Here is a 12396-nt window from a genome sequence, read left to right on the forward strand (position 1 = left end):
GTGCTTTCACGTGAATTTATTACGATAAAATCTGCATTTTATGGAAATGTTACATTGCATGAATTGCACTGAGTAAAGTATAATGCTTACCCTTAGCTCCTCGGGTATTAAGCGTACAAGCAAATATTTCTGGAGATTAAGGTGTCATTTTAAAATAGTGGTGCAGTAATATCATTAAAGTTATACTAAAGTATCAATTAATGGGCTCGGTCGTTCAAAAACGATTTTAGCAAGATGTTCATCACAAGGAAATTTCCAAAATATCCCACATCACAAACGATCATGGAAATTACTATGGTTATTAATTTGCAGTAATGCATATTAGCGATTGCAACTGTAAAATCAATTCAAAGCAAGAACTTTCTGGTAGAAAGATTCCTGCAGAATTCGGGCATTGTAAAAGCCGTTTCAAAATTAGGTTTCAAAAATGTTTTAGCCCACGAGCAATAAGTGCATGAACGAACGCAGTCTCATTCGGCTTTGGAGGAGTTTATGGATGCACCACCTTGAAAATAAAATCAGGAACCTCTATAAAAAAAGGTTAATGCCCATTAGGAGTTAACCACCATCAACATGTATGATGGCCTACAATTTTGTTTAGTTTCTAAACGATTAAGGTTTTCATAAAGAGGCCATTGGCAAGAAAGTGCTGTTCTTGGTAGAAATTCACATCTGTGAACAAACAAAATTCTTGGGTCAAGACAACACACGCACACGTCCAACTTTTCACACCAGTGTCTGCAAATAGAGTTGTTTAACATAATATTCATGAACAATCATTGCATTTGTTCTATCAAACATGACCGTTTAAGGAGAGATTTCATGTTGTAAGGCTCCAATTAAAATAGATGACGAGAAAATACAAACCTGAGAGTAGAGAAGCCATTTTTTGTACGGAGGTTCATCCTCAGTGTTCATCTTTGAGAAGACGTCACAAAACGTGTGCATTTCTTTCTCTTCCTAAAACACAGCAAGAAAAATTAAGCGTTAGAACATATTTCATGTACATATGCTTCTATCAAGCGGTACTTTCTTTGGAGAAACTTTCTTATCATTGACGCGGACACATAGCTCTCCGTTGCGTTTTTTTGGGTTAATTGCGTGTCGTTTTGGCACAATGTCCGAAGTTTCGCTCCGCGTGCTGGGGAGAGTCAGCTTGCGACACTCGGAGAAACGTCGGGCATGCCGAACAACCCGCGATAAGAAAAACACAACGGCGGCTACACGGCAGAAACAAGCAGTGACCAGGCCCTTACGTAGGAGCGCTTCTTTAGAAGCCACTTGTCCGTGTCCTGGCGAAGGTGAGCAATCTCTGGGGAGCTACCAACGCCGCCGCTGCTGCTGTTGTAAGAGCTGCACTCTCGCGCGAGGATCCACTTGGCATTGTCGCACGGCCCACCGTGCGGCAGCTCCACACACTTGAACCCCGGCGGCGCCACCGCCGCCACATCCCTCGCTGCACACTGCGTGGCCAGCAGCCAGTTTGCGATGGAGGCGGTCATGGCCTTCTCCATCCCCCGGCTGAGTGGCGGCTTGAGAGAGGACTGCACTTCCTGCACGAGGCGCGGCTGGCGTGGGTGAAGCCACTGCGCTTTCAGGTCATCCCTCCCTCCCTCCTTGAGCACAGCGGGACCGGGAGGCTGCTCGCTCTGCGACTTCTTCTCCGAGACGTTCACCTCAGCCATGGACTTCTCCACCCCGTGGTGCTCATCTCTGGCTTTTTCGCTGTGCGGTGCGACGACGACGACACTGCCGTTTTTGTCGCGGCCCTCCTGTCCCAGCAGCCACTTGCTCAGGGCCTCACGCTTGCAGCTTCCCTCGCACACGCACTCGGCGAAGCTGGCGCAGGGCTCGTTGGCCTTGCACGCCTTACGCACGCTCAGCTCCGGGGCGGGGCGGGCACAGGCGAGCCACTCTTGCTGCTGCTTCTGCTGCTGCCCTCCGAACTTCTCCCCGTGGAACCCTTCCGCGGGCTGGACGCGAGGGGCCGCCTGCTGCAGCAGCCAGCTCTGATAGGGCAGGCGCTCGTCCTCTACTGCCTTGTCGGCCATACACCAGAGGCTCGCCAGGTTTTCAATCTCCACGGGCTTGGGTGCGATGGGCATACCGGCGCAGCAACCGGAACAGGGGTCTGGCTGAGGCTTCCGCAGCCAATCCTCGAAGGCATAAGTGGCCGTGAATGGCTTCAACACGGCCTCCCAGCTATTGCGAGTAGCTTCGTCGATGGGGGAGTTGTGGATGCCGGCGGACTTGTGTTGGGAAGGCTTCAGCAGCCACGTGTTGATATCCGACACCTTGTAGAAGGCCGAAAGCTCCACCATCTCTTCATTTTCTGCTTTGTTGTCAGTGATTATATCGTCTTCGGACAGGGCGTCCAATATTTCAAAGGTAGATGAGGTGGACATGGCGCGTGTGTGGTTTGCGTGAATGTTTGGGGCCTGGTCTTGTATCTTCAGCAGATTGTTTTTCACCTCTTTTTCAGCAGGGGTCGATCTGCATGTTGTACTCTGCACAGAAAAAGTTACATTTGTTAACTAAAACGATGACGCGTAATAATAAATAAATAAAAATCACATATCAGAGCAGGGGTGAGGATCCTACAGCCTGTAACTTCGTTTCATCTAGCCCACGTCGAAACAAAGCAGAAAACAACATCAAATCGGTCAATGCAAGCATCTTAGCCACAAAACAGGTTTCCCTCGCTTCATAGATTATGTATGTGAAACTTCTAAATCGCACCGTACGTAGCCAACCGTAATAAATAGACGAGTTTCAAAGAAAAAGGGCGCATAAAGTGAAACGGCACGACACAGCTGCCTGCCGAGTAGCGCACACAGTAGTGCGCGCACAAAGTTGTCCCACATCCAACCGCATAGCCGCAGGAGTGAATTTAAACCGCATCGTGTTGCAAAAATCGCTCAAACCGAATCTGCATAAAAGCGAGGGAGATCTGTAAAATCGGGGACTAGAAGGGAATATTTTCCGCCTGCCAACAGTCTGATTTAGCACGCTCAGTCACCTGGTTCAGGTGTGACATAATTTTATTAGGACAAAACTATGGTGCATGATGATAAATACATGGAAACATTTGAGAAAGTTGTGTCTACAGTATTGTGTGTTAAGATGAAAGCAGAACAGCGAGCCGTTTTACCCAAAATTTCAATGAAGCGTCATCCATTTACTCAAGTTAATGACATTGCAAAAAAAAGGTCCGTGTAAATGCACAATTACCTGCCAAAAAGGTATTTGAACGTCCTAGTCATCCTTCGGTAAGGAAGCGGTTCGCCCCCCACCCCTGTGATAACAGCGATCCCGTGTGTCACAGCACGTCCCACGTTACCCTGAAGTTACAAACCCGTGTGGCATTGTCCTACGTCTAACATTGTACAATTTCATCAACGGCACCTTGGCTTCGGCACGTGTGCGTAATTACACACCTCGTTTGTTTCTTCCATAGTGGCACTTCCTTTGAACAGCCAGTCAGTCATGTTCTTGCTTGGGGAGTGGAATGTAATCGTGGGGGGCAGTGCAGCCGCGCTGGAGGTGGCTCTCAGAAGCCAATCGTTGGGAGCCTCATTGCGGAGCGAAGACTTCTGTGAACGCATCAAAAGCGTCGTAGCAGCGCGTGTGTATTAGTGCGTTTTATCGTCGCAACGTGGCGTTGACGGTCCCTGTGAACATGCAACATTTATCCTGCACAGTATCCATGCTGCAGCCTGTGCTCCCCCTTTACTTCCATGCCCCCCCCCCACTCCTCCACTGTTGGCATAGGCTGGGCCCCCGTCTAAATTGAAGAACATAAAAAACAACAATTACAAATTATTTTACCTGCAATGCAGAAGGCTCCTTGAAATGTGCAACAGAAGAAAGCTGCTCCAGTATGGGACAGGCACTGTAGCGGCTGGTGGGGTACTCTCCCTGTTGAATCAAAGAGAACACGTTAAGATGCAGCCCTGCAATTCCTTGTTCACACCACTGCTGACAGAAGGGTCTCCACGTGAGGCAGCGCCCGAGAACCCCACCGAAGGCTATTTCAGCCTTCTCTTCCACAATGGCCAGATGTCTGAAAAGAGGTGGAAGTACCCACACTTTACCCCACTACACCTGCCAATCCACTGTGGCATACCCATGTGTACTCTTGGACCAAAAACTGCAATTACAATTTTGCAATCTGGATTTAGAATGACCTCTGAACCACAGGTGTTTTATTTTCTGACCTATAATACCCCTCCCCAGCAAAGTAAAGTTTACTTAATTTACATTGGGTAATGTATGTTCATACCTTAATAATGGCAAGCAATGTGCTTGAATAATAATGTTTTTAAACAATGTATGTTGCCTGCTATTAACACATGGATCAGATGACATGGGACCGACTAACTGAAATTTGAAAACATGTTCCAAAAGTGTGCAAAGAAGAATGCAGGTGCATATTTGGAGTTGCAATGCGACAAAAAGAGCAACACCACATGGAGCAGATAACATATGCAGGTTAAAGACATTATATATTTGGCACTTAAGAAAAGCGGCCTTGGACTCGTTGCTATGAAGGATAACAGCCACTTGCTGAGACCAACGATGGAGTGGCAGCCAAAGGAGAAAACGCGCCCGAGGCAACGTCCACGACAGGAATTGCAGCAATGGAATTGTCTCAAGTGCAGCAGGTAACCGCATTGCCCTGTGAGACAGTGATCGATGGCAGCGACTTGGTGGAAGCCTTCATTCGGCAGTGGATAGTCCAGGTTTATTTTGATTGACTAGACAAGAAACTCAAGACATCAGGATGGGTCTAATTTTCCCCCCGAGTAACCTTGTGCACCAAAATTACAAAATCAACAAATAAAAGTCACGGCCGGTGATTATTCACACCTGTGTGATGATGTTCCCAAACGTGGTGATAGCCTTTCTCAAGGCTGCAGCATCTGCTACAAAACCTATGGCATCTGTCTCCTCGACATTCAGGTTGAGGCTGCTACACCTGCACACACGTGAACATGCAGTGGTTACATGAACCTTACAAGATGATAAACCCATATCAATAGGCCAAAGCTGAAGAGAGCAACAATGTGCGTATGGGTATGCATGGTCTTCTTACCTCTGCAGGCACTCGGCGATCTGGAGGTTCAGATGGGGGTCTGGGTACTGCAAAGCCTCCTGTTGCTTGAGCAGACACTGCAGCCATCCCAGCACCTGGTAAAAAAAGGTAAAGGCACAGCCCTGCAATTGCTTGCTCATACCACAGCTGTGGAAGGGTCTCCCACTAAGAGGGAGCATAGAGAGCCCCTTTGGCCGACTCTTTCACACGAGCCAGAGGTCTTGGAAGATGTGGAGTACCCCCACATGTTGCTTCTCATTACATTATCCACTGCTGGATGAAGATGTACTATCCTGCATGGGTTTTTTAGCCATACTTCACCACAGGGGTTGGTGGCCCAGAACCAGTTTAGACACCACTCCTCACTGATGTTAGCCAAGATTTGGAATCAAACTCAGGTAATCTCTGGTTTATAGGTTTAGGGTGCTAATCACGACACATATCTCAGCACCTCAAGAATATAACAATTCAGACAGTTTGTTTTTTCTGTAGAAGTGGTATTTGCATGCGCATGTGCGGTTTGGTTAGGAAGCGATGCCAAAGTGGTCCATCTCCTCTCCTGCAGCCCGCTGTGCTCTGGTCCACATTCAGTGCCACGTGGCACTTGTGAAAATATTCATTTCAAAAGTGTGTGGGATACCTAGGTTGACTAAGCCCGAAACAAGGAAAAAAGGTAGCGGTAGGAATATCTGCTATGTAGGAACAAAAGAAGCTGAACATGTGGCCAGTCCGAAGGCAGAATAGTGATGCAAGAGCGGCACCACACGATACTGCTATAAACGTTGTACGCTCAACTTCACTGCCTAGCTAGACTGCACGAAAGTATATAGGGTCACCGTGCAGTGCTAATGCTCCATTATGTAATCGTGTCTGCTGTACCTGTACACAAGTATACAAAACTTTGCAAGGCAAGAAGGCATTCACTACAGTAACTCGAATTTCAAGACTACTGTAAAGATGCTTAATTGCACAACGATGGACGTCTTAGCAATGATAAGAACAGCAATCTCTGGCCAGCACACCCATTGGCAAAGAACAGCTATTGCTTCACATTTACTGTGGCAACATATGTCCGTGGCATAATGCCACTAAACGCCAACAAATTTGCAATGCAAGGCACAGTTTTTGTGTGGGCAGTTTTATGTTCAGAAAGCGGTGTTTAATAATATGCTAGAGTTTAGAATGATCAATTACAGCTGAAAGAAAATAACGACGATATTATTCCGTGACATTTGATTATTTTTGGTAGTAACATTTCCAGGACACGCGCAAATGTGAGGATTTGAGAAAATGGGTCACTCGACCAACCAGTTATGCTCGTCCAATTAAATACTTACTTGATATTACTTAAAAACATGTGAGCAAGAATCTAATATTAGCTCTATCATATAGCTTTGAAAGCCAATTTTGTAAACTCCCATAGCCAGTGTTGTCATAAATACAACTACAAGTCATGTGAAACATAATAATTGAAATACTGCCCAAATTTCAATTTGGGTTATACGTAACCACCCACTAACAATTTGAATAGAGTTATGTTTAGACATCCATGTGGTTTTACCATACCAGTTGGCAAAACAGCTTGAATTTTACCCTCCGATACAAAGCAGGGGGGAATTTAACTCTCACGACACAGCCTTGATTAGCACCGTTGGTTACGTACGGTGAAAAGGAAGTTCTACATACATACAAATAGACCCATCTGGATGATGTCTCTGGTAAGCTTGCGTATAAGCTGTTGTATGACCTTATACAACACATCTTTTTGCATGAAGGGATCTAAATACATTGTGAGCAAATTTTCATTATTGCTTGAATAGGTCTTCCAGTGCTGTTCACTGGAACAAAGTCGAGTATTTTAGTGCTGCATCTTAGGGTTAAAATAACGTAAAGAGAGCGGTGCACCACATGAATGAGGATGACGCGATGGATCTCCGGGATCACAAAACTGGACAGGGTCAGCAATGAAGAGATGAGGAAGGAAGCAAGTGGTTACCCATTCTCAGACATATCGGAAGGTGATGAATGTGGAAGCACCAGGGCAGACCGAGAGGCAGTCCTAGAAATAGGTGGTGAGCAATGGTGAAGCAGGATGTGAAGGAATGGAAAGGGGACTGTGGAGTGTACATGGAGATAGCCCTTGACAGGAATGGGTGGATACAAAAAAATGACCTGGAGGGTAGACCCCACATAACTGGGAAAAATTCCAGGAAGAAGGCAGCCCGTGCTTCACTTCCCCCATTTTCCATGTGCTGCATCGCCTTGCTCTGGTACCTGGTTGAGCTGCTGCAGCTGATTGTCCAGCGCCTCCTCCTTCACCTGTTGAACCACCTCGGTCTGCTCCAGCAACCACACCTCTCGGCTGCGCAGTGACTCCAGCTGCCGGCTCAGGCAGTTGTGGATCTGAGCCCTCACCTGACGCACAAACAGAACCACACAAATACACCCTTTTACTCATACATTTCAACATTTGATACACAAGTTGTGACAACTCCCGCTGCCACGATTACAATTCATATGGCATGTCATGTTATAGAATGGTTTTAATTTTGGCATTTTATTCAATGTAAGCCAGGTGGCATTGAATTCGGGTTTGCACTTATTATTGAGAATAGGTTTTCCCCTTTTTTTCTGGCAACAAACAGGTGTTAAGATGTTAGAACACCAAACTGAAACCTTTAACAAGGAATCATGTCTGCATTAACCACAATACTTGTGGTCAGAATGCAAACAAAAAACACTCTGATAATATATGCATTGTCCTTGAAACTGATTGGTCCACACCAGAGACAGCTTTCTTTTGAGCCTAGTCTCAAAACGGTGTTAGACCAGAGGACGCCAAAAGGCGAACAGCACAATCAGAGTAATGAGAGCTCGGTGTGAGCAGCTACATCATGAGACCTTCTTTGCCAGTCCCAAAATATGAGAATAGGTTTTCCCATTTTTTCTGGCAACTCATTATTTACTCGTTAACCATGGTCATGTAATATACAGGACCTTTGTTAATCCACTGCTGGAGCAAGGCCCTCCTCATGGCAAATCAGCCATGGGGGGTTTGTAAGACCATACTTTGCCATGCTGGTCAATGGGAGTAGGTGCCTAGGACTGGGCCAGATATCACTCACCACCAAGGTATTTGTTATGACCAAGAATCAAACTCAGGTAACAGTGTTATATGCACAATTCACAAACCACCATTCTACTCCCAAAGGGTATATAGGTAGACCTCAAATAGTCTATCTACACCTGACAAAAAAGTAGTTAGTGTGCATTATGGGTTTGCAGTAAAGAATATAATATCCCATGAGAGTTGTGATGGCCTCTTCGACATTGACATAAGCTATCAGAATATATTAATGTACCGATAGATGACCTTTATAACCAAGTGAGAGCCCATGGAGACCACAATGTTATTTTAAGGGAAATTTTGGTTCAAATAAATATTATCCAAATGAACTGCGTGGGAAAGTCCAATGTTATAATTTCAAAAATAAATGTCAGCTGTGGTGATTTCCCTGTGCATTATCGGGAAACACCACCCTCCTCCATACATGGAGAAACAGCTAAACTCTCCCATATTCTCTGGTGTCAAGAACCAAGTTAGACCAGCGATAAACGTATCTTTTCATCACGTACATACGGCCGAGTTCCCACAGTCGAGACTCGTTCTCTACACATTCCCACCTTAACAGCGACACTTTTGGGTAAATATAAAGGGACAGATTTCACCCCATACGACGAATCTGGCCACACAAGTTCAATTCCCGAACACAGCTAACGTCAGTGACAAGTAATATCTGAACCAGTTCTCAGGTCGCTCGTTTCGCCAACCCTCAACAAAAAGAGCGTGAAGCTTTAACAACCCCCATGGCCAATACAGCTTGGGAAGGGTTAAATGCAGCAGTGGATTGACAAGCTGCAACAAAGTATTAGCATTGTTTTTACATTATGTTCGGTAGTACACCTTAAGTGCTCGTGAACACTTGACAAGGTTGCGAAATTATTATCTAGCGTGTTGTACTCACGTGCTGTACGTTTCCCCGAAGTTGCTGCTGTGTCGTTGACACATCACCGATGGCTGCTTGAATCTGACTCTGGGCTTTCAGACATCTCTCCTTGAGAGAGGCGACAGGATTGGAACTCATTCTTGCTGTTACCTGCAAAAGTGAAAGCACCGGAAAAGTTAAGAGGATAATGCTTAACGCAGCGAATCTCATTTGGCACTCTTGGGACCAGAAATGATTGACTTATCTTATGTTTATGGCTTTGTGTCCTATATATTGACTAAAAAGTGCTGTCTGGTCTATGATCTGAAGTTAAGCAATTATTCACATTCAGGCTAGGCAGGTAAAAAAAGCCATCATATATTTGCTCTGTGTTTTAAAGAAAAAGTTGTGGGTGCGTCTTATAATCTAGTACGTGTGGGTGACCAGATCGGTCTAACTTTATTGACACCGGGCACAAGTTTGGGGTTCAGTTTTACTTTGCAAAGCGTCCGATAATACAGAGACTACGGTAGTATGCAAAAGACTACACCGTATGCATATATTTAATAACCCCACCTGCACAACTTTACTATACATGCCCGACTGAATCGAACGGCCCTTTTACAATAAATCGCAATACGGCACAATTCTAATATATTACACATTCACCGTGGGGACTTTGTACTTTGTCCAGATAACGTATAACGTGCTTGTGTTTAGTTTGTTAGCCACTGATGCAAAAAAACTAAATGTTCTACTTGTCAATAGAAACGTAAAAATAATGGGACACTGCTGGCAGTGATGTGCAAAGCACACGGAAACACAAGGCCACTAGTAAGACGATATTCTTGCTCTACATTTTGAAGGACAACTATTATCCGCCGACGTTATTCCGCCAATCCGGCAGAGGAATAAACAGAATAATTCAGAACACATGCAGGTTTAAACGACTTGGTTCAAACTTAAAGTGCTCGCATGGACAGGAACATCACGAGACTGAATAATGCATTACAGGTGTGTTTAGCCAAGGAATGAAACTCGTCAGCAATGACTAAATTGAGTGCTGGCATAGACCGACACAGACGACCAGAGTGATTTTCTGCGATTCTCAACAATGCAGTCCATCGAGGACGCGATGATGTCAGGATCCCACAGGCGAATTGTTACATCGTACGATGTACGTAGGATCGTGCGTAAATGGCAGCGGTAGTGGATACGTGAGGCCTTCATCCAGCAGTGGACTGACCATGGCTGACGGTGTGCACGCTGAACTTCTTTCGCACAGTACGTGGCCCGACCATACTAATCGGGATGTGCGTATACATCATCAGTCATCATCACGGTGATGATGACTGATGATGCATACTCATGCATGTGAAACACATTACAAAGACAAAGTGCTGTTAGCGAGGGCCTATGAAGAACGGCACGGCACACAAGGTCAGCACCACGCTCGACCACCTTTGTCTCCCCAGTGGCGATGTTTTTTTACGCACCGCATTAGGTACTCATTTGAGGCCGAGTCGACCTAGGGGGGAGGGAGGCCCAGGACCGGGTTCAGATAATCGTCACCGGTGTTGACCGTGAGCAGAAATCGAACTCGGCTCGCTGGGTTCGTAGCGTAGCGCGCACACAACCACACAAAGACCCCCCCCCCCCCCCCCCGTGTAGCCTTAACAGACTGTAGGGGGCAAGTGCTGTTAGCGAGCACCTATAAAAGGCCGGCACGGCACACGACGGGGTGGGTGGCCAACACCACGCCCGGCCGCCTTTGTCTCCCTAGCGGCGATGTTTACACATCACACCAGGTACTCATTTGAGGCCGAGTCGACCTAGGGGAGGCCCATGACCGGTTTTAGATAATCGTCACCGGTGTTCGCCGTGAGCGGGAATCGAACCCGGGTCGCCAGGTTCGTAGTGCAGCGCTCCCCACATCACACAACCACACACATCACACACATCACACACAACCACACACATCACACAACCACCTTCACTCATCCCAGAGGGGGTGGTGATAAAGCCGGCGAGCGGCCATTGTAGGGAGCGCGCTCACCACGTAGACACATCCATTACACGGGGTGCTCTGGGCAGTCGTGCAACGTTCAAAGCACAACAACAGCCACATAAGCTTTTTTCGTATCGTTCAATCATTTATCCACACGTGCAAGTACAACAGTAATCACCCACAGCGTTTTTTTAAAAAGGTCACACGATAACAAAAAAAACCTAAATTCTTAAAAGGAAATGTTCACAAATGTGTGTTGTGGCCTCCTTTTTAGGGTGGGTTTAAAAGCCACTGTTGTGGTATTGAGAGAATAGAGATAACGTCTCTGCTGTTACTAGGCACATGGGTAAGAGCAACATCTTAAGAGACATTTCTGCAACGTCAATGCTGAAATATATGCAAATTAAATTAACAGCAGGGGTTTAAACAGATCATTTGAAATAGTAGAAAAAAGCCACGGGTGAATTGGGTCACGCGACAACCGAATTCTTTACTAATTTCTAACCTATCATCCACTGTTACACCTCGAGCCATTTTGCTAAATACTGCACTCGAATTTCTCAAATACCACAATGGAAAGTTACATGGGAGAAAATAATCGCGGTATTTTTAGAACACTGACACCTACAAATATGAACACACCGTAATACAACACCCTATAAAGTGCCGATTACCATCGTGTTCCACGGCAATAATTGTTGCTCATCACGTAACGTCGATTGCCGGCGTCGTCCGTCGCAACCCCCCCCTTGTCAACGACACCCTCAAAGGGGCCCCGCCGTCAGAAAGGGGGGCCCCCCCGTCAATAGAGATAACGTCTCTGCTGTTACTAGGCGCATGGAGTAACCCACTCGGGTTACCCCATAACCCGAAACGCCGCCTCAGGCCGATGGCTCGCGAAGCTCGGCCCGTCAACGCTGGTCGCCGCTCACCGGTCAAAGCCACGCGGACGCCGACGGTGGGCAGAGTCGAGGCGGTCCTCCTCCACGGGGCCGACCAAGCTCGGTGGGGACGAGAAAGCGGCTCCCCGGCGCCGCCTTTTAGGCGAAGAGGCGACGTCGACGTCGCGGTCGAAGGGAGACGCCTCTGGCGCGTGTCTCCTCCCCCTTCTGGCGCGTGTCTCCTCCCCCCTCTGACGCGTGTCTCCTCCCCCTTCTGGCGCGTGTCTCCTCCCCCCTCTCGCGCGTGTCTCCTCCCCCCTCTCGCGCGTGTCTCCTCCCCCCTCTCGCGCGTGTCTCCTCCCCCCTCTGGCGCGTGTCTCCTCCCCCCTCTGGCGCGTGTCTCCTCCCCCCCCCTAACCCCCCCCA

At 47.0% G+C, this 12396-nt stretch overlaps 1 protein-coding gene across 1 annotated transcript; it reads right to left on the reverse strand.

Annotated features, from left to right (window-relative positions):
- Position 1: 1 nt before the first annotated feature.
- Positions 2–12183, reverse strand: NCOA4 (nuclear receptor coactivator 4). The gene is made up of 10 exons (XM_032950007.2): positions 12022–12183; positions 9121–9252; positions 7370–7510; positions 5096–5190; positions 4870–4978; positions 3829–3918; positions 3438–3593; positions 1257–2507; positions 868–960; positions 2–672 (listed from the first exon to the last, which is right to left on the reverse strand). Exons 2-10 carry the CDS (start codon positions 9238–9240, stop codon positions 667–669), a joined length of 2061 nt encoding a protein of 686 aa, XP_032805898.2. The 5' UTR covers positions 9241–9252; positions 12022–12183; the 3' UTR covers positions 2–666.
- Positions 12184–12396: the final 213 nt, after the last annotated feature.

This window comes from Petromyzon marinus, chromosome 8 (genome assembly GCF_048934315.1).
Source record: "Petromyzon marinus isolate PM22_M1 ecotype Great Lakes invasive population chromosome 8, UKy_Petmar_22M1.pri1.0, whole genome shotgun sequence".
Taxonomy (NCBI): Eukaryota; Metazoa; Chordata; class Hyperoartia; order Petromyzontiformes; family Petromyzontidae; genus Petromyzon; species Petromyzon marinus.

Bases quoted from the DNA above. Each gene is read 5' to 3' on its own strand.
- NCOA4 (XM_032950007.2), bottom strand. From the start codon at position 9,240: ATGAGTTCCAATCCTGTCGCCTCTCTCAAGGAGAGATGTCTGAAAGCC. The intron at 7,511-9,120 runs GTGAGTACAACA...TTTGTGCGTCAG, and splicing joins TTCGGGGAAACGTACAGCAC to GTGAGGGCTCAGATCCACAA. The intron at 4,979-5,095 runs GTAAGAAGACCA...ACGTGTGTGCAG, and splicing joins ATCGCCGAGTGCCTGCAGAG to GTGTAGCAGCCTCAACCTGA.